At 39.6% G+C, this 23,611-nt stretch overlaps 1 protein-coding gene across 1 annotated transcript in view; it reads left to right on the top strand.

The window, feature by feature from the left end:
- napab (N-ethylmaleimide-sensitive factor attachment protein, alpha b) overlaps positions 1-23,611 on the top strand; it is an 87,459-nt gene that overhangs the window by 6,742 nt on the left and 57,106 nt on the right. Inside the window, exon 2 of the mRNA XM_060923996.1 lies at positions 21,550-21,629. Coding sequence (XP_060779979.1) covers positions 21,550-21,629 — 80 coding nt within the window. The remainder of the gene's footprint in view (positions 1-21,549; positions 21,630-23,611) is intronic.

The raw sequence follows: 23,611 nt of genomic DNA on the forward strand, positions 1-23,611 counted from the left end.
CTGTGGAAGTGACATACAGTATGCGATGACGTGGGTTAGGGAAACTTGGAGCAACTCGTCTCTTTATATCCTCTGCTTACATCATGGTTCTGTTAGTAGAGTTTGAATGAATCATCTAATGAGATGCTTTCATCTCCCAACAAAACACTGGATAATCTTGTCTTCAAAGACAACTGACTCTGTCTGGATTTCAAGACTGTTTGCACAATAATATCCCTCTTTCTGGTCAGTTCACGTTCCAGGTGCATAAATGAAACTGAAACTACCATGAAATAAAACTTTGTAAATTTCAATTTCAGGAAATCTAAGCAGTATTTTCAAAGTCATATGACTATTTGTATTCAGCACAAGTTCAGCTACAATATCTATGTAGTATGTACGTCATGAATGCACTTCTTAAAAAAAAAAAAAATACCAGATTAATGAAGCTGTTGTAAAAAGCAGTTGTAGAACTGTTGGAATGTGTAAAAAAAAAAAAACATTACCCATTGTGACAAACCATTTTGATCATTTGAAGTGACTTTCTCTTAAGTCTTGGGGATGTATCAAGCACAAAAACTTAAATCTGCTCCATTGATTTGGATAATTAACTGACTATCAAGAAATTTCTGTCCTATTGTTTTGGGATAAAGGGTTGGCAGTGGTAGGGGTATTCAATGAGAAGTGGAAAAATTTCCATTCCATTCAATGAAAAGACTGAAAACCCCTCCCACTGCCAACTCTTAATCCCATCAGGTCAAGTGATCAAAAAGGTCTGTCACAATGGGTAAGGTAATGTTTTTTTACACGTTCCAGCACAGTTCTAAAACTGCTTTTTAGAGCAGCTTCATTTATCTGGTATTTGACTTTATTTTGGTATTTGACTCTCTTCAGTTTGTCTTGAAATGAACTCTTGTACTATTTTACTCAGTTCAGAACCACAACCAACTCTGTTACACAATTACTCTGTAATTTTACTCAAACTCCAAATTTTACTCTCTAAACTCAAAATAGAGCAAAATTAACTACCGTATAACCTTTAATGAACGCCCCCTCCTTAATTAACGCCCCCCCCCCCATATTTCAGAAAAAAAAAAAGAATTCAAAATAAAAAAAAAAAAACTAACAGTCTGAACAGTTTTACATACCCCAGGTTTTCTATCCAAGTCCAGTATCCAAATCGAATACCAATTCAATGTCCTGGGCTATCACAATCCATTGATGCCTGCTCTGAATCACTGCTGTCAACCTCCTGCTCCGACTCTGATAAAACAATCTCTGTGACATTTTCTAACACCTGTTCTCCCATGTCAATGTCCTCCTGGGAAAACCCTTCAAACGCCTGGCTGTCCTGGTCATCATCGTCCGATGTTGTTGTTGGCACCATTTGTGGACTCGTTTACGATCAATCTTGTAGAGTTTAGAAGCAAAGTGCTTTCCTTTCTCCTCTGCCGTTTTTACGACTTTTAGCTTAAAACTCGCAGTGTAGGATTTGTGTTTTTCAACACGTGTGTCCATCTTTACGATTAGAAACAGAATGATCAGATCAAATTATCTGGGAGGCGTGTGACTTCTGCAAAAAGGCAGCTTTATGCAAAGTGAGTGACGTAACAGTGGTCGGCGAAAAGATCAAAGATGTCAAGCCAGCTGACACGAGAGCTATATCTGGGCTGTTTCCTCGCCGAATGAACACCTGCATTACCGTATACACTCCAGTAAGCGCCCCAAATAATAAAAAAATCAATTTTTAAAAACACTTAATTTGACGACTTTCACCTAGAAAATGTATGAAAGTTAGGGAAAATTAGTAGGGCAGTTATGTTAGGGTTTGAAAAATTCGATCAACTGTTTTTTTTTTTTTTGTTTTTTTTTTACCCCTAATAAACGCCCCCCTTTTTAAAAATGTAACGCCCCCGGGGGTGTTCATTAGAGGTTATACGGTATTTGAGAGATACTTTTAACTCTGGAAAAATTACTGTAAATATTCCTGTGCATGCACTACAATGCACATATCAACTGATGTACTCACAAGAAATACAAGTATTTACACTTACTCGAAGTTGATCTTCAGCTGGATCGAGTTGAAGTAAAAAATGACACCGCTCATCAGTGTCACAGTTCTCGAGATTTTACTGAATCGCTGTCCTGTTCTCGAGATTCTCGAGATTTTCGAGTTCCAGTTCTCAAGATTTTACTGAATCATCTGAAGCACACAAAATCTGCATACCATTTTGCAACACGTTTTACTTCCAAACAGGTAGCCTAAACTATGGCTGACAGATTTTATCCTGTTTACGGTGGGCGTTCCCACCGCTAAAGAGAAACCAATTGAAGCCGAAAGAGTGAAAGTGATTATTGTGCCGTTCCCATGTGAATAGTCTTTTATGAATGCGTAAGTGGGCGCTCAGCGCTCCGACTCTGGTGTGTTTGAGTAAGGTGACAAGTTATGTTTCATCTAATTTAGGTAATTTTAAAAAATATATTATTTGGCAGTGGGCGCATAGGAAAGTATAAAGTTTGTCTATGTTTATCATGCTTGTATGATTAAAAACTTGTAAAGATATTTTATCTAAATACATGACCTACTCATTCTAAACCTGCCAAGCTTCGCTGGCAAAGCTCTCGACCCCAGAGGGTTAAAGCTATCCGTGCACGAACCCATAGTATGCAAGAACAGTAACTAATACACAAGTACAACGTCTACTGCACACAGAGCAGGGTCAAAGACAGATTTTTAATTTGGGCACCATGGCGAGCGTAGCGAGCCTAAAAATTTTTTTTTACCATTTTCGCGCGTAGTGTGCCGAAAATTTTTGACGTATCATTTTTAGTCATTTTTTTAACCAATTATAAATATATCGAGCAATAAAAATAATAGAAATTACATAATCATGTGCAAGTATAAAGTAGTGCTGTATCTAAAAAGTCAAAAGTTTTCTCCAACATTCTGAATAAATAAAAACGATAAAAATAGTTCATGAATTTTTTTTTATATGCATGAAAAATGGGAAACAATATGTAATATCAATCTATTTGCACAAGAGTATGGGCAGCAGAGAACTTTAAAATATCAAACAGTGAAACAATGATCTAGAACAATCAAAATATAAAAAATATGACATATGTATCTGTCTAAATTAAGCTATTGATACATATCGAAAAAGCTAGAATATGTCAATTCAACAATATATCAATTAAAATAAAACAGATATATAATATAACGGGGCGGCACGGTGGTGTAGTGGTTAGCGCTGTCGCCTCACAGCAAGAAGGTCCGGGTTCGAGCCCCGTGGCCGGCGAGGGCCTTTCTGTGTGGAGTTTGCATGTTCTCCCCGTGTCCGCGTGGGTTTCCTCCGGGTGCTCCGGTTTCCCCCACAGTCCAAAGACATGCAGTTAGGTTAACTGGTGACTCTAAATTGACCGTAGGTGTGAGTGTGAATGGTTGTCTGTGTCTATGTGTCAGCCCTGTGATGACCTGGCGACTTGTCCAGGGTGTACCCCGCCTTTCGCCCGTAGTCAGCTGGGATAGGCTCCAGCTTGCCTGCGACCCTGTAGAAGGATAAAGCGGCTAGAGATAATGAGATGAGATATAATATAACCACATAAAATAGTTTGTAGTATGTCTTTACATATATTAATAATAGGTCCAGTAGTATAATTAGTATAACAGTCATTCATCAACACAATTAAAATTATTACTCTTAGAATTAAATCACTTTCTACAGAGAAATTTGTGTGCAAGATATTTTATAGCAACAAATACGTACCATAAAACTTATTTATAAACCTCCCCATTCCCCCACCTGTAGACTTAATAATGCCATCGATTGTGTGTTTTCCATGAGTATATGAACTGCTGTTCTTATGTGATTTACCAGTTGTCTTAGGTCTACCACGACCTGGTAGATGACCACTTGTCAGTCTATACTATCAGCAGTATCACAAACCGACAGCCACGTGTTATCATGAATCGTTGAGAATTTCACAACATAAACAAAGGAAGTATGTTTTACAATATTCAGACGTCAGAGACTCAGACACGGTTTACGGTAATCGCTAGATGCATTTCATGTTCATGTTATGAAGTGACTGAACAACAAATTGAAATATATGCCAAAAAATGACATTTAACAATGACTTAAAAATATTTTGGGTTCTCCACCCTTATGAAACAGGATTTTTTCTTCTAATTTGGGCGATTTTCATATGTTCTATTTTGGGCCTTTTGACAACCCGTAATTTGGGCGCCCTTATACGGTATGTAATTGGGGCTGTATTTGCCCTTGCAGAGGGAACATGGGTTTGTTTTAAATCGCCAAATGTGTGATTAGGCATGACTGTTATTGACATCCCACGTTATTGATATGTAGGCGACAGTTACCCTGCTGACTTTGCCAGTGGGAGAAGTGACGTTTTGTTTTTTTTTGTTGTTGTTTTGAATAAGAGTAGTGACTTTTGGCTTGTAAGAGGTCAATGCAATCTGAAGGTATTGATGAAGAGTACTGTCAGTCAGGGAGCAACAAGAGCTGCTTTTTATTGAGTTCATATGTGAAAAGCTTGATTCACAACGTGTATGTTGATCCAAACATACCGTGCACGATGATTGCTACTTTCTTAACATTATAGAACTGACGTACGTTGACATCAGTCCAAAACTTGGCAGGCCTGTTCGTGTGACGCTCCTGTGCCATGGTTACGGATGATTGTCAACAGACTTTCCCCTTTTCTCTGGCAGCTAAGTCATCTTCTGTTGCAAAAGTGAATGGGTCTCTGGCAAAACCCATCACCTCTGTGGGCAGAGCAAGTCCAGTCAACCAACAAAGTTATCTTTCAACCTCTCAATGAAATCTGTGAGATGCTTTTGCAGAGCATCAGAAAATGCAGCATTCGGCCTGTGCTCAAATCAGTCGCAAAAAAGTCCAGTTTGACTGGGAATGTGCGCACCTGTTCCTCCAGTTTGATGAGTGTTTTGTCTCTGCCTTGTAGTTCCACTTTTAGTTTATTGAGGTGTTGAAATATGTTGCTCAGAAAGCAGACATTGGCCATGAAGTTGTCGTCCAGCATGTGATTCAAGTGCGTTTCTGCCCCCCCCTTTTTTTTTTCTTCTCCCCCTTGCTTGCTGCTGCAGAGGAAAGTTGTGATCTCCTCTCCGAGATCTCAAACACTCCAATGCTTTTCTTTTGGACAGCCACCTGGCATCGTCATGCAAAAGCAGGTCGTGATGCTCAGCAGACATTTCTGACGACAGCGTGTGGAATAAGCGGTGCTGGAGGCTTGATGTGGAGCAAATAAAATTAATTGTAGCCATCAATGTTGTCCGTTACTGTTTTAAGCTCGCTGCTTAGTTTTAAGCACACCACCATCTGATGCACAATGCAGTGTAAGGATGATACCTGAGGTACAACAGTGGACCAACGTGCTGCCAAAGCACTTACTTTTCCTGCTTTAGATGGAGCCCCATCCATCACAAGCATGCACACACACTTCATATCCAGACCATTGTCTTTGGAAAAATGCTGAAATTTTCTCAGACCATCTTGCCAGGTTGTGCATTCTCACTGCAGTAAACCGAGCAGTTCCTCTCGGAAGCATTTGCCATTTAAAAAAACAAAACAAAAAAAACAACAAAAAAAATCCCCTGCAAAATATGCACAATTGTGCAATATCGGTTTTGTCTGTGGACTCATTTACTGCTATAGACATGACATCCGCTTACTTAAGGTCTTCTAACAGCGTTTCAAACACATCTGTAGCAAGAATTTCAACCCTGCGAATGTTTGAAGTGTCGACAGGTATTTTTTTTTATTTTTTAAATAGCAGATGTCGTACTCATTTTAATTTTGTCATCATTTATCACCTCATCCATGACGACCATCATATAGTCTTTCACAGTTTGAGTCTGCGAATGGCCTTTTCTTCTTTGTCAAGATCCAGGAAACATGAAGGGAAGCTGCTGTAGCTCTCTCTCGGGCTGTGCATGACTGCACCATGGTAGTACAACTCTGGTTGTAAGATGCAGTCAAAGTCTGCACTTTTGCTGCTTTCTCCTGGGATCCCTGGGAAAGTTTGTGTGGAAAGTCTGGTGTTTCTCAAAGTGGTGCCTCTGCACATTGTAATCTTTTTAAAGGAAATACACAACCTTTATTTTTAAATAAATTTGAGTGGACAGTATCTCCATCCTTGACTCTTGTATGCTGCATAAACGGGAATAAAAAATTATATATTTTTGAGAGTTAAAATGGACTGCAAAGTTGGCATTCAAGCTGCCTCGCTGAGCCAGCCAGCCCTGAGCACGTGACATCACAGCAGGAACCAGTTTGAAGGCCGAAGCCTTTTAGTTATAGACCAAAGTCATATAAATTAAAATTTATGATAAAAGTAAGAAATACCATTACCGACTTGCTCAACTAAGACTGATTTGACTTCATTGATTGTGGGTTGACTCTCATTAAAACAGGATAGGTGTTATAATTTATGCAACATACATGTACGTGCATGTATTTTCACTGATAAAACGTAAAAGACTAATTAAATAATCAGATGAACTGAGACAATCACCATCTCATCTCATTAACTCTAGCTGCTTTATCCTGTTCTACAGGGTCACAGGCAAGCTGGAGCCTATCCCAGCTGACTACGGGCGAAAGGCGGGGTACACCCTGGACAGGTCGCCAGGTCATCACAGGGCTGACACATAGACACAGACCACCATTCACACTCACATTCACACCTACGGTCAATTTAGTCACCAGTTAACCTAGATAAGTTAACCAAGATAAATCCTGTATCATTTATGCCAGAGTAAGCAGGCGTTTTTGGGGTTTTTTGTACGTGTCGTTGCGGTCATTGCTTGGATGCTATCTAGCCTCAACACCAGGCATTGCCGGATTTGCCCAACCAAGACGTTCAGGCAGAAATATTTTTAGCGAGTTAGGCCCATTTGGGCACACCTATGGTCGGCTTCTTTAAGCACAAAAATGATTTTCAAGCGAGTACATTACAAAAAACAAGATGTATTAACCAGCATCCTTGCCTCCCTGTGATCATTTTTGTTTTTTTTCTTCCTGGTTTGTAACAGCGATTCTGATTTGGCTTGCTTCAGGCCCGCGTGCACATTTTTTTTTTTTTTGTGTGTGTGTGTGTGTGTGTGTGTGTGTGTGTGTGTGTTAAAGTGGTGCATACGGTGTTTACCATCCCCCTATTGAGTAGCATATTGACAAATCTACTTCCATTGTGTTATTGGCATGAGTATCTTGACATGGTGTTCTTCTACAAACTAATTACTGGTCTGACAAATATTGATCCTGAAGTTTTACCAAGTGTCATCAAACAGGCAAGATCAACAAGAAGTACAAACTCTCACCTGGAGTTACCTTCAAACAATTTTGCCAGACTTCAACATACCAACAATCATACCTTATAAGATCTACAGTACAAGGATATGGAATATTCTACCAAAAGAACTCCGTGAGCTGAAGATGACTCTGTTAAAATTCAAATCTTCACTCCTGCAATGCTATATCCAAGCATTGCAGTTGAATTACCATCCTGAAGATCCACGCACATGGAAATCGATATGCTTAAGATGTAATATGGCACGCGACATAAAGAAAATTACCTGCTGCTTTTAAAAAACTTGAAACATTTATTTGATATTTTAAGTTAATATTTGTAAACGTTTTTTGTGGGGCTCACAGTAATTGGCTTCGGCTGTTGCGGCTTCCCCATCTTAGTTTTATTTCAGGTATTTTTTGTAAATACGAAGACTAAATAAATAAATATGTGACCGGGGATTTTCACCATGCGTGCGTACACGCGCACACAGAGAGAGAGAGAGAGAGAGAGCGCGAGAGAGACGTTTGTGGGTAATTATATGGATCTGTGATGCCTGCTGGAAGAGAAGAGCAGGGAGGATTGAGAATCGAGCGGCTGTGGTGTGTTTACACCCGATACTAAAACTTGTAGCGTCCTAGCAACCGTTGCAAAGACGTGGACAAAAAGCCCAGAACCTCCTGTTTACCCAGGCATAAACGATACAGGATTTATCTTGTAGTGTCCTGATCCCCAGATCTTTAACCCAGCCATGTATAAAAAGTTGTGCTCTTCCAGGTTTTCATCTGTTCTACACGAACAAATGTCTGCAGCATCAGGTAGTCTAAGATGGCAGGGAACTCGACGGATGGATAATTTTTCAACTCATAATGAACGAATAACTTTTATTTAAACATAAGTTGATCAGCAGAGCTGGTGGGGTCATGCATGTACAAATACAAAAGACTAAAATATACAGAATCTTTTGGGGGAAAAAACGACCTTGAAATCTGTTGATTATCTGTTAATTATCTTCACATTTAAGTTAGTTAATAGTATGCATAACTATTGTATTTGTATTTAGTTATGGCTACAATAGGATCAAACTTTATTCTACTAATGTCAAATTTAGGTAGTAATTTTTTTTTTTCATAGGAAAAATCCTTCTTTGTTAGCATGTAAGGATCTATCCCATTGAGTGTTCCTATATCCACTTCTTTTGAGTGTACTTCTTGGTTTTAATAACTTGCTTGTTTGCTGAACACAAACATGGCAGTAAGTTCCTGTGTTAATGGACCAGACTCCACTTTTGGATCATTAATCCCTTTTGACTGAGAATGTCCTGCATGCGGGGTTTGGCTTCTGGCACGTCCGTACAGTTTTAAATACAATACCTACAATCTAAAAATCTGTGTTTATTGCATTTATTTAAATTCACATTTGTAACAGGGAGTGATGTTGCATCCCATTTAATACACTTTTTACAATATATTATTAGGTTCTAATAGAATAGATGAGCTAAAATAACTGGGGAGATTTTTTTTTTTTTTTAATAAAATGGGCCCTGACTCGGTACAAGTATGAATAGGTGGGCCTCAAATCAGAAAAGGTTGAGAACCCCTGCTCTACAGGGCCAGGATCTTGATGCATAGAACGCTGAGAGGGCAGTCCACCTATGGTGGACGGAGAGACAGCGTGAATGGCGCCCACAATTTGCAGAGGCTGCACAGGAAGCTGATGTAGATGAGGAGGACAGGTTGTTTAATTTCCTCCTCAATGCAATTACAAACTGAATGATGAGACGGTACTGCCGTACCGACTCCTGTTTTTATAATGTTTTTAATTTTATAATTCATCTTTTCAATATTGCTAGTCATTGTTACAGTGTTTTGTGTCCTAATCTCATCTCATCTCATCTCATTATCTCTAGCCGCTTTATCCTTCTACAGGGTTGCAGGCAAGCTGGAGCCTATCCCAGCTGACTACGGGCGAAAGGCGGGGTACACCCTGGACAAGTCGCCAGGTCATCACAGGGCTGACACATAGACACAGACAACCATTCACACTCACATTCACACCTACGGTCAATTTAGAGTCACCAGTTAACCTAACCTGCATGTCTTTGAACTGTGGGGGAAACCGGAGCACCCGGAGGAAACCCACGCGGACACGGGGAGAACATGCAAACTCCACACAGAAAGGCCCTCGCCGGCCACGGGGCTCGAATCCGGACCTTCTTACTGTGAGGCGACAGCGCTAACCACTACACCACCGTGCCGCCCCTGTCCTAAACTCTTTAAAAAAAAAAAAAGTATTATGTATTCGTACCGTACGCAAGTCTTGCATATATTGATTTATGTTTCATGTTTTCAGGGCTTGTCTTGTTGTTCTGTTGCAGAAATGTTTTTAAGAATGTATATATTTTTTTAAAAAATTTTACTTTTGTCTAAACTCAAATTATACCCCTAGAAAGCATATCGGTATTGCCTTGAACCATGTATTGTAGTTGAAAACTTTCCCAAATGCAGCAAAATTTTAGGGCAAAAGGAAATTCAGTGGGGGCAAAAAAAATTTTGAGGCCATTTAAGGTGTCAAAAGTTAACATTAAGGCCTGGCTACAAGTTTTAGTATTGGGTGTAAACAAACCACAGCCGCTTGATTCTCAACCGTCCTTCGCTTCCAGCAAATGCTACTTTTTTTTTTTTTTTTAATTAAAACCGAGAAGGTGGAGTAAGAGAGAAATAAATGCTGCATATTGTAAAGATTGCTAGGACATCCTGATAGTGAAAACATATGTTTGTTTCCAGTATGGTGGTCACGATTAAACAGTAAACAAAAACCCATCTGAGGACTTGTGTCCCCTGAACTTCAAAACATTATGGAATAATGGAAAATGGCGAGAAAAGTCATGTGCAAATCCAAATGAAATGAATCTGAGGAATTTGCAAACCTTTCATGATCACTGCAAACTCTACTCCCTTCCATCACAGTGAAAGGTTCAAGAGCCACCTTTCACATTTGTCTTTTGGTAAAATCCTTTGCTCTTTCATTCGATCACTTCACGGGGAACCTGGAACAAACTTATCAGTTTCACGGTTTGTTCAATTCAGTCAGCAGAAAATAACGTAAGCGTAGGGCATTTTAACAACCAGCAAAGCACCCCAGTGATAGTAACGTTTTGTAAACGGTGAGCTTAGCTGACCACCACTTTTGTGTCTTGCATAGCTAATAAGGCGGATGTGATGTGGGATGCAAGCTCACTACTAACTCAAATACCCATAGAACATATGACAGTAACGGTCGGGTAGTAGGTTCTGAACCAACGTGAGTGCATACTGAGTATTCGGATGGGGGGGGGTGGTCTCCAAAACTGTAGGAGTTTCTGAAGGCTTGTGAAATGTGTATTTCTTGATTATTTTTTTTCTCTGCATTTCTGGCAGGACCACGGGCTGGGCCACTTGGCGGTTGCTTCTGGGCCGTATGTGGCCCGCGGGCAGCCGTTTGAATAGGCCAGATCTAGACATTGAAACTAATACTGAGAGGTGTTTTGCTTATGGAATGTTGCTGGTATGATGTCAATATGACTAAACGGATGTTTTCACATTACAAAACTGTATCTTTTGCTGTTGTTCAATGCTTAGGCTATATTTCGTGGACATAAACTTTTTTTTTTAAGTTGCACATGTCTGTCTGTCCTTGTCTGTCTAAACTAAATATAAATGAAAATCATTCAATTACTTATGGCCATTATTAAAGGCAAACTCAATGTGGAAAGACATGGGGCTCGCAGTAGCAATGCCACAGCAGCAATGCTGGCAGTGTGATCAAACATGTACAAGCCACAGTAATTTAGCGACATGGCTGTCATGCACACGCAATGCAGCTGGTGTGGCCCAGGCTCAAGCTGGGATTTCCACGTGTTCTGTAAGTGACCAAATAGTCAACAAAATAGGGTGGACAGAACATACTATTTCTGAAATTGCTTGCCTTTTCAGTGATGGGTGCGCTGAAATTTAGGGTTATTTATTAATGTGCTGCTCGCCATGGTTTAATTACTATAGCCAAGCAGCAGGGCTTGACATTAAGGACTGCCCGATTGCCCAGGGCAAGTGAAACATGCATTCGGGCAAGTGGGATATGTCCCCGACATGCCTGACCGGGCAAGTTGGAATGAGCATGTATTACAAACTAGTACCACAGAAATTAGGCTTTTTGATCTTTTCAGGTCCTAAAAGCATCCCTCACTACGTATACGCCGTTATGTCTTGGCTGTTTTCTTAGTCTTGGTTTCATTTACTGCTTTGCAAGTTATTTTATATACCCCCGCTGTTGTAGTATGGTATGCGTACTGTTTATTAGACCCCTTGTGCATGACTTTACTCATCACGTGATAATTACAGATGGGGTCAGACAGTCTTTCATGCAAGCAAGGCTTAATCGGTCTTATTTCCCTTTCACGTGCATGTAACTTTTGTGCTGTTTTTGCTTGTTCAAACAGAGAAATGGATAAAAGGCATTACAGTCTCCCTGCTATCAAGAAAAATGTTAACAAATGGAAGCAAATGCTTCAAAAACAACAAGGAAATGAGTGGTTAAAGAATACGAAGAGGAGCTCAGCCTGAAAACTCCAGAGAAATTCATGATTTTGTAAAATACATTTTAAATACAAAGTCGGAAGTGAGTATGGAAGAGTTTGCTTAAGAAGCTCGTTTTATTTATTTAATTTATTTTCCAGCTCACATTAGTTTCTTCATGAAAGTGTTTGATTTTTTTAAAGGTGAAGCAGCTTCCTTATTTGACACACAAAACCCAGATTGGTTTCAAACAACTCGGGCATAAAAAACTGAACAAAGAGCGACATGCGTGATAAATCCTGAAAGAACAGAACAGATTAAGAGCAAAGAGAGCTGGAGCTTTGTTTCTGTTATCAGAGGAACACAGTCCTGTGCAAAATATATACTAGTGCATCTCAAAAAATTAGAATATTGTGAAAAAGTTCAATATTTTCCATCAGTTATTTAAGAAAGTGAAAGTTATACATTATAGACTCATTACACATAAACTAAAATGTTTCAAGCATTTTTCTATTTTAATTTTAATCAGTATGGCATACAGTACAAAAACATAAAAAAACCCATCTCAAAATATTAGAATATTTCATTTCGAGTTTGAGTAAAACAGTATGAGCACAGTGTATCTCTCCGTCTAGTTCAGTACACACAACCACAATCATGGGGAAGACTGCTGACTTGACTGTTGTCCAGAAGATGATCACTGATGCCCTCCACAAGGAGGGTAAGCCACAAAAGGTCATTGCTGGAAAAGGTGCACAAGCAACAGGGATGGCCGCAGTCTTGAGAGGATTGTCAAGAAGAGTTGATTCAAGAACTTGGGAGAGCTTCACAAGGAGTGGACTGAGGCTGGTGTCAGTGTATCAAGACCCATCACGAACAGACATCTTCAAGAAAGGGGATACAACTTTCACATTCCTAATATCAAGCTACTCCTGAGCCAGAGACAATGTCAGAAGTGTCTTATTTGGGCTAAGGAGAGAAAGAAATGGACTGTTGCTCAGTGGTCCAAAGTCCTCTTTTCAGATGAAAGTACATTTTGCATTTAATTTGGAAGTCACGGTTCTAGAGTCTGGAGGAAGAATGGAGAGGCACAGAATCCAAGGTGTTTGAAGCCCAGTGTGAAGTTTCCACAGTCTGTGATGATTTGGGATGCCATGTCATCTGCTGGTGTTGGTCCACTGTATTTTATCAAGTCCAAAGTCAACACAGCCATCTACCAGGAGATTTTAGAGCACATCATGGTTCCATCTGCTGATGAGCTTTTTGGAGATGCTGATTTCCTTTTCCAGCAGGACTTGGCACCTACCCACAGTGCCAAAACTACTACCAAATGGTTTGCTGACCATGATGTTACTGTGTTTGACTGGCCAGCCAACTTGCCTGACCTGAACCCCATAGAGAATCTATGGGGTATTGTCAAGAGGAAGATGAGAAACACCCGACCCAAAAATACAGATACGCTGAAGGCCTCTATCAAAGCAACCTGGGCTTCAATAACACCTCAGCAGTGCCACAGACTGATCACCTCCATGCCACACCGCATTGATACAGTAATTCATGGTAAGGGAGCTCCAACCAAGTATTGAGTGTATAAATTAATATACTTTTCAGAAGTTGGACATTTCTGTATTGTAAATCCTTTTTTTGATTGATCTTAGGGAATATTCTAATAATTTGAGATACGGGATTTCTGATTTTCAGGAGCTATAAGCCATAATCAAAATTAAAACAAAAAAGGCTTTAAATATTTCACTTTACGTGTAATGAATATAGATTATATGAAGGTTTACCTTTTTGAATTAAATTATGAAAAAAAGGAACTTTTCATGGTATTCTAATTTTTTGAGATGCACTAGTATATACCTGGGTGTGGTTTAAAAAAAAAATCATCCACCTCTAGGTTTAAAAAAAATAAATAATGACTGACCGGCTGCACTGATTCAGTTACAAGTTGCCATGTCTGTGTAAAACACCCACAGCCTACACACTAAACAATTTTAAACTCAAACAGTATCCTGTCTGTCATGACGTAGCGTGTGGTGTGTGTGTTTTTTTTTTTTTTTCCTTCCCTTTTTTCTCTTTAAACCTAGAGGTGGATGATATAACAAAGTTGCATAAATATTCTCATACAAAATACTGTTAAAGGTTTGGCACCTTATTTTCTTCATACAAACTTTGTTATAGATTTCTGTTTTATGATTTCTACATTATTGAGTAATGAACCTACAGTCTGAGAGAGTTCTACACAAACAACTTTATAACAGCTGAATGCATGTGAAATGGAAATAAATTGACTAAGGCAGAAAAAAATATTTTGGATAAAATTATTGTCCATTACAAGTAATAAGTAACCAATAACCAAACTTGATGATAAACTTGATCAATCAAACTTCAACTCAATGTGTGATCTTCATTTTATGTTGCAATTCACAACTATTCTATGTTTTTTCTAAAGTAAATAAATAAATAAAAATAGTACTCGCAAAATAGGGAGCAAGTGATGATATTGGGGGCAAGTGGAAGTTAACCCCCACTTGACCCCTAGGGCAAGTGGGTTTAAAAGTTAATGTTGAGCCCTGTTCTGGCTTGTTTTGTAAGCAGGATTATGCAAAAACTACTGGCCTGATTTTCATGAAACTTGAGTGTAGCATGGGCCAAGGAAGAACCTATTCAATTTTGGAGCGCAGCAAGGCAAATGTTGTTTCACTTCGGCTAATGTCCCAGCATTGGCCTTGGTGGAAGTCTGTGCTCGGTGTCCTAACTTCTACTGCAACACACATGCATAGTACTTGCTCAGTTACAATGCCATTCTGTGTTAAATACAAGGCAAGATATTTGGCTCATGGGACGTGGATATAATGTTCGCAAGCCAGCTGACATAAACGCACCTCCGAATATAACATTTCACACAATTAAGCCATGGCCAGGACTTGCCCACAAGCAACAGACGTAGGTTTGTGTGCATTTCAGCCTCAGATTCTGAAATCATACACTCATGCTGCTGGTAACTCGCACCTTGACAAATGAATCAACAGTATTGTGCGCCATAGACTTAATGTTATATCAGAATCAAGTTTATCACCAAGTATGCTCTTACAAGGAATTTGCTTTGGTGATTGGTGCTTGAACAGTTAAGAGAGAAGAATTTAGCAAAGACAAAAAGTAGCTGTATACAGGTAGTCGTCGACTTACGACCGATCGACTTTACGACCATCTGGTTATGACTGGCAAGTGTTTCCCAGCTGAGCATACGACAGTTTCCGCCCCACCTCCCGGCAGCGCCCAGCATCCAGCCAGTGTTGCCAGATACTGCTGACGGTTTCCAGCCCAAAATATGTTCAAAACCCGCCAAAATGCATTTAAAACTGCCCAATTTGGCGACACTGCATCCAGCCTCTTCTATTATGTGTACAGTGTTTGGCTGGACAAACAATGAGCGAGCTATAGCGTGCGTACGGCTTAACGTGCTATAACGTGCGCAGCTGGTAATCAAAGTAACTTTCACTTTCCTGTTCTGTTACACTGTTCTGTGTCCAAAATGAAAAGTTGGTTTTCAACTGTTCAGCTAAAAAAAAAGTAATTAAAACGATTGTGTTGTTGAAATGACGTGTTTGCAATTTATTTATGATCAAAAACTGATACAGGTGGATGAGAGTGATAGTGTGATAAAGTACTATACTAGTACTACTGAGTGATAAGAAGTCCTAGTGAATGCTTGATAAGTAGACAATAATAAATAATTAGGTGTATTTTTCGGTGCGCGTTGTGCGCGCACTATGGCTCAAAATAATATACCGGCAAGAAATAAGTTACTTTCACCCCTGAGTATGCAGTGTTTGACTTTAAACCAAATAATGAGCCACGGTAATGAAATAAAATGTTGATAAAATGAGACTTTAAGATGATTATCATTACACATCACAATATACTTGCGTTCATTTAACATAGGCCGACTTACGACCAGATTGGTTTATGACCGGTCAGTCGTAACCAAACGCAGTCGCAAGTCGACGACTACCTGTACATAGAATAAGAAATGGAAGAATATGAAAAATAAAAAATTTTGAAAAGTGGGCATATTTCAGGGGTATGTGCATGAGTTGTTGGAGTCCAAGTGTAGTATGTCCAGGATGTGGAAAAACTTTTTTTTTTTTTTAAATCTGCAAGAATTATTTGGCCACATTTCTGAAGGTTGGAGTAAAATATATAAACCTATTAATGGGGGAAAAAACATGGGCTACAAATAAGACGCAAGAAAAGATTGGATGTGGCTGAGATGGGAATGTTAAGATGGGCATGTAGAGTAACGAAGATGGATAAGATCAGGAATGAAAGAGGAACTATTAAGGTGACGGAAGTTTCCAAGAAAGTGCAAGAGAAGAAACTCCAGTGGTATGGTCAGGCCATTATTAAAAAATGTTCTGTTTCTGGTCCACCGGCCGGGTGAGTGCCATTTGTGCGGGTGAAATTATTTTTTTTAACTCCGGTTTTTCGGCATTTTTTTTTTCGGGTTCGTAAATCTAAAATCGAACTTGACATTTACGCATTCCCAGGGCTTTCCACTAAGGCTCATACTAGCCAGCCATGACAAATAAGTAGACAACAATTCCCCTGTGTGAAATGGTGAGAGTGCTGCAGGGCGCGTATCGCAGGCTATGACGCTCCGATGCTCTGAGCCTGTGTGTGTTTGAGAGAAAGAGAGCAGCCCCTCCCCTCTCTGCTCCCTGAGTGGAGCTCGTCGCCTTGGTAACGGTGCTCAGGTGCAGGGAAGAGATACAATATGACAAGCAAAGAGCGCTTTTTCTCAGAGTTCCCTCTCCTCGAACAACGCTGATTTACACGGAAACGAAAGGAGCTATTCACAAAATTATTTCACATTTAGCGCTACAAGGCTCCCATGAACACATTGATGTAATTCTTTTGTCCCTAGTGTAAAAAATGTGGACAATAGAGCGAGTTAAAAACAAGTGACGTGACATTTCTGATTTTGCAGTCAGAGCACAGCCAGGTTTATAATGGGAGTGAATGGGGCAGTGCGCCTGTCCTCTCCTCACTTTCAGGCTTCTCATTCAAAAACTGTAAATCCTATCGCTCAGGTAGACACATTGTGTGAATCAAGACAAGTGTGGCTTCTACTTTTGAGAAAATTGTGTGTAGAGTGAAATTTGTGGCTGAAAACACAGTTTAAATGAGAAAGTTTGAGCTACTTTTTCAAGCTCTCTACACTCTAACTTAACGAGCTCCACTGAAGTGTAACGCCATAGACACCCATTATAAAGCCTGATTTTCTTCAGAATTGATCATGGTGTTTGATCTGTGACTGATCAAAAAGTATACAACCTAGCAAAAAAGTTGAATGCCAGATCCACACAGGAGAAGTTTGTCTACGTTTTAAAGTTTGAATCATGTCTCTAGGTGAAAGCATGCCAGAGCAGCGGATGTTTGAAAAACATTGAAAATGTGCGATTTTTTTCAATTAATTCCATAGAAAATGAATGGGAAATTGTGTGATTTAAAAAATCTTAGAATGCTGAACAAAGTAATAGCATAGCGAGTCTGATCGAGCCGCACGTTTTGATGTATTGTTTGTCTGTGTGCAATGTATGGTTATTGGGTTATTCGAAATCGAAATTTGTACAGAAGATGAAAAACGTAAGAACAAGAGTTTGCTGTGCTTTGCTCCCTATATGGGAGTCGATAGTTTGCAATGCATCGCACTGCATCACTAATAATAAACTCCTGTGCACGCAGTTCCCAGGATTAAATGTATTTTCCACAGACCATTTATTTATTCACTTTACTCAAATACAAAGTAAAATGGCAGTAAATCATCTTTCTTTTCTTGCGTATTGCATCATGAGGCGTTCCTGGCTTGTAAATCTCTTATTTTCGGTGCATGACACATTCACGCAGCTGAGCATGCTATGAATTAACAACGACGATGGTCTGCAGTGGTGGCTACACAAACACTCAGCGAACATTTCTCCATTTGTGTATGAAAATACACTCCAACGATTCAGTTTGGTTTCATTTACAACCAACGGTGTCTTTTGATGCCAGCACGTAATTGAACGAGAGAAGACTGGTTTACCAGAGACAAAATAAGCGTTATCTCTGCTTCTTTTCCCTCCGACGGCCCCGACACACTACTGCCTCCGCCGAGTGCGCGCGCACACACCGCATGTCGGGGCCGCAGATGAGTTACTTTCCCTTGATCAACGAAGTCAGCGGGGAATTTGTGGTTATTATCGGTACAAGCAGCGCGAATCACAACTTAAATGAGTGCGGTTCAGTTTGACATTGTCAGTCCGTTAGATAAACATTTAATTTTATTAAAATCGAAAATTAATATTTAGAGCCTGTGGGCTACAAAAATAATAGTCATTAAAGTAGCCGGCTGGACTTAATTGTGTAGTCGGCTGTATGGCCGGCAGCCGGCGCTTGTGGAAAGCCCTGTTGAATCAGCTCTGCGCATGCGCCATGCGGCACAAAAAAATGGCAGCCACCATGAAGGAAGGAGATCCGGAGTTTTCAAACATTTGCTTAAGTGTGAAATCGCAAAATGGTATTCTAGCGAACAACAAAATAGTAAAGATTCAGAAAAACAAATCATTCAGTGATCATTTTAATAGTGTAATTTCATCCGAACTAGGCCTAACGGTCGATTTAGAACTACAAAAAGTCCGTGTGTCGGACATTTTAAGTACCTTTTGTAAAAGTTTTGCGAATGTTGCAGTCAGCATTTAAAATGCTAACTTAAAGTTTTTGTACAAGTTTCAGTTGATTAAACTGTCATTTTATTAAATGTGTCTGCTTTTGTAATAAAGTACTGAAAGAAAAAGCAAACACAGCATTGCGATTTCTTATCCATCCATTTAAAAAAATTAATAAAATAAAAAAAAATCCCTCCCTCCCTACTGAATTTTTTTGCTCACCCGGTGGACAGGAAACGGATTTTTTTTTTAAGGATGGCCTCATGTAATGAGAAGGGAGGAGGAGCACATTGGAAGGAGGGTGATGGAGATGGAAGTGCAGGGAGCACGAAATCGTGGAAGACCAAAAAGAAGATGGATGGACAGTGTGAGGGAAGATCTAAGAAGAAAAGGACTCACAGGGGAAGAATTGCAGCATAGGAGTGAGTGGAGGAGACTTGTCAGAAACGCCGACCCCATGTAGAAGTCGAGAAAAGGTGGAGACAGAGAAGAATGGAGGGGAAAACGCCTTTATTAAAAATGTTAACAAATGGGGCCTTTTTTTAAATAAACTTTTATGGACATGTTACCTCTACCTACATTTTTCTTCTGTTCTGTTTAGTTTTTGGCAGTCTGTAAAGAGTGCTCAGATTTCTCGTGAATCTATTTGTATGGTTGGTTGCAGAACAGCTCTTTTCCATTAGAGCTGTTTCTTTCACCTAGGATGAAGTCACACCTGTTCCTGCTATTGCATGTTATTGTGCCCTTTGCTGTCTCAACAATGCAGTTACTGTTGGGGGAAAAAATAAGATGACGCAGCATCATAAATTTGTAATATGATCGTCGCACAGTATATCGTTACATGATATATATTTATTCTGTGTGCGTGCGCATGTTTATGGCCATTCAGGGCCTCCTAAATACTGATATGGTCCAGGGAGAGGGCGAGTTTGAATACCCCTGGTCTAAACCCGAAAACCAGTAGTGTAAGGTATTTCCACAGGATGCTAAAGTGGCTGAATCACCCTTCTCAGAAGCCTCTGTGCTAAGTAGCGAATCACCACATTTTGCATCCATGAATATTCCACTGTTTTTTAAAAAATAATCCAGTGATCTCCTCAGCCATAGATCACAAATTGTAATGTGAAATTGGAGAGATTTTGTCAAAGTGGTTATTTTAACTTCTGCACAATGCATTCTGTTTGTTATTCCATCGTAATGGACCAGCACCAGCTTTGGCTGTCTTGCAGGTAACCACAAAGGAAAGAAAATCGGGCATGTTCTGTTTAAAAAAAATTAATGTATGACATGACATGTAGATGAAGGAAAAAATTCCAGATGGATCTTGAAGGGATCACTGGCGGTGAATTTTTGCAGACGTTTTGATGCACAGAAAACTAGCGGAGTAGCTGTTGTGTGCTTTCAAAACAAAAACAATAAATTGGATTCTGGAAAGGGTGTCGGCCCCTTTAATTTCCTTGCTTCGACAGTGAGCTGGTTAGTTAGCACATGTTACAATGTTGCACAAACATTTAACAATTACGTAAAGGGAAACCTGAAGTCATTTTTAAACTTGCTTTATTTCTTAATGTGTTGTTCAATTACGTTTTAGAAACCTTTTATATTGCGACTCGTATTGGCAACTAATTACAGTGAAATAGTATACTTATCGGCCTATTCGGTTTTTAGCCATGTTGAATGTAGTTCATTTGGTCCACGGCAGGCGTCGCTTATCCGCGCGATCTTCACGCGACTTGGACAAGACTTCGAAACGTCAAGTGTCAGCGCCACCATTTTGGAAACTGTTTTCCAAATGAAATATTGCACAAAAACAAGTTTAAATGATGATTACTGCCTACTTTTTTTCATACTTTCCTGATTGCTGTCAAAACAAACAAAACTTCCAGCTTGATTACATCAGCATTCGAAAGAGGGCATGCACATCTTTTGACAATGTTGGTCACTTTCCCTGTGTCTGAAATCGCTCACTACTCACTATATAGTGAGGACGCCATGTTGTAGTGCTGTCCGAAACCTTAGTGAGGATTATTTACACCCTATATAGTGCACTCAGTGTCCAACAACGCATCACGAAAAGTAGTGTACAACCGATGGTCACTAACCAAAGCAATATCACATCATGCATTGCGGTCGCGCTGAAAGAAATCAAATTAAAAGTCTCAAATTTGATTTAATAAAAGGCAGCGGCAAAGAAGAAAGTATTCAGCCTTGATTTAAAAGAACTGAAAGATGCAGGTACTTTGCATTGATTAATGTGGGAAATACACTCAGTATAATATGTATTTATCACAAAAATGCATGCATGTTTTGTTTATTTTGAAAACCCACCAGCTGACTGATCTGGCATGTTTTAATTGTGCGACAGTAATGATGTAAATACCAGCATGACGGACTAGTGTCCGAAAGCGTTTTCGTTTTACCAATGAGCTCACTATAGTCTTCTGTATAGTAATTCCCTATATAGAGTAGGGAGTTGTGAACAAGTGAGCGATTTAGGACAGTGTTTGATTTCCGCTGTATGTTTTACTTCTGTCCTACAAAGTCTCACACAGGTCTCAGTGAATCTCGTTTATGGCCATTGCTTTGACGTATGGACTAATGTATTACATGGCATATTTCAAACACTCATAACTTGCTATAGCAGTGACAAAATAGCGATCAAAATGCATTCCTATATTTAATAAAATGAGAATTTTGATAAATTTGCCTTCAGTTCCCCTTTAAACAGTGCCATACATCTCCCTAGTTACACAAGTTATAGCTTTCTCTGACGTACTAAACATCTATTTTCAGCACTTGTGAACACTGCATTGTCCAATCCTGTTTTTGATTATGAAAATATCCGCCCTGTAACCTACCTTTCGTAACAATGATCGATATTATTAGCTCCTTCACCCTCTGAGTAAATGGCTAATGAGGAAACTATGAAATCACCATGCTGTGAGTTAATGATCTGCTTTTTGTTTCCTCAGGGGTTCTTCAAAGATGGAGGAAGCATGTGACATGTATGGGAGAGCAGCCAACATGTTCAAGATGGCAAAGAACTGGAGTGGTAATGGCTAAAACTGACCACATTCGTATGCAAATAATTTAACTTGCTTGGCTTTGTAGCACAGTTTGTTTGAATTTTCTTTAGCAAGAGGATTATAGTCGGGTCCATTAGTATTTGGACAGTAACACAATTTTCCCAATTTTGCCTCTGATCACCACCACAACTGATTTGAAATGATGCGATCAAGATGTGATTGTAATATATCTATCAAAAATTTCACATTAAGAATTGGTCACTTTTTACTTAGTTTCTCTATTTTCACAGGCTCAGAAGTAATTGAGCAATTGACTGATGAACAGTTTCATCAGCAATTATGGCCTCTTTTCTCATTATTTCATGACAAGGAAAGAAAAAAGGTCTGGCGTTGATTCCAAATTTTGAATTTGTTTGGTAGCTCTCAAAATGCAGTGCAAAGAGGTGTTGAAAGTTAAGGATGTCATAATTGGGCTGAAAGTACAAAACTGATGTATCAGAGAGATGACAGAAAATTTAGGAATGGCCAAATGCACTTGTGAGCTCAGGAAAAACCGAAAGGCCTGGAAGACAACAAACATGGAAAGAAAAACCCCTACAATCCAGACACCTTCATGAATGTAAATACAGAGGGTATACCTCAAAATACCAACCACTGGTAAAACTCGAACAGAGAGACCAGGATAGACTTTTTCTTATGTCCACAGAATCTTGTTTCAGAACTGGGCAGGCTTTCTAGTGAAGATTAGCTTGTACCAGAACGGTAGAAAGAGAAGTTTAGAGAAAGCTCTGGTGGACATGGGTGTGTATGGGTGCCAATGGAACTGGGTCACGGGTGTTTGATGTCACTGGTGATATAAGTAGCAGGATGAATTCTGAAGTCTATACAGCTGTACTATCTGTTCAGATTCGGTCAAATCCTGCAGAACTGATAGAATGGCATATCACATGTACAACCCCGATTACAAAAAAGCTGGGACAAAGTACAAATTGTAAATAAAAACGGAATGCAATAATTTACAAATCTCAAAAACTGATATTGTTTTCACAATAGAACATAGACAACATATCAAATGTCGAAAGTGAGACATTTTGAAATTTCATGCCAAATATTGGCTCATTTGAAATTTCCTGACAGCAACACATCTCAAAAAAGTTGGGACGGGGCAATAAGAGGCTGGAAAAGTTAAAGGTACAAAAAAGGAACAGCTGGAGGACCAAATTGCAACTCATTAGGTCAATTGGCAATAGGTCATTAACATGACTGGTTATAAAAAGAGCATCTTGGAGTGGCAGCGGCTCTCAGAAGTAAAGATGGGAAGAGGATCACCAATCCCCCTAATTCTGCACCGACAAATAGTGGAGCAATATCAGAAAGGAGTTCGACAGTGTAAAATTGCAAAGCGTTTGAACATATCATCATCTACAGTGCATAATATCAAAAGATTCAGAGAATCTGGAAGAATCTCTGTGCGTAAGGGTCAAGGCCAGAAAACCATACTGGATGCCCGTGATCTTCGGGCCCTTAGACAGCACTGCATCACATACAGGCATGCTTCTGTATTGGAAATCACAAAATGGGCTCAGGAATATTTCCAGAGAACATTATCTGTGAACACAATTCACTGTGCCATCTGCCATTACCAGCTAAAACTCTATAGTTCAAAGAAGAAGCCATATCTAAACACGATCCAGAAGCGCAGACGTCTTCTCTGGGCCAAGGCTCATTTAAAATGGACTGTGGCAAAGTGGAAAACTGTTCTGTGGTCAGACGAATCAAAATTTGAAGTTCTTTATGGAAATCAGGTACGCCATGTCATTCGGACTAAAGAGGAGAAGGATGACCCAAGTTGTTATCAGCGCTCAGTTCAGAAGCCTGCATCTCTGATGGTATGGGGTTGCATTAGTGCGTGTGGCATGGGCAGCTTACACATCTGGAAAGACACCATCAATGCTGAAAGGTATATCCAGGTTCTAGAGCAGCATATGCTCCCATCCAGACGATGTCT

Source organism: Neoarius graeffei, chromosome 6 (assembly GCF_027579695.1).
Source record: "Neoarius graeffei isolate fNeoGra1 chromosome 6, fNeoGra1.pri, whole genome shotgun sequence".
NCBI classification, from domain to species: domain Eukaryota; kingdom Metazoa; phylum Chordata; class Actinopteri; order Siluriformes; family Ariidae; genus Neoarius; species Neoarius graeffei.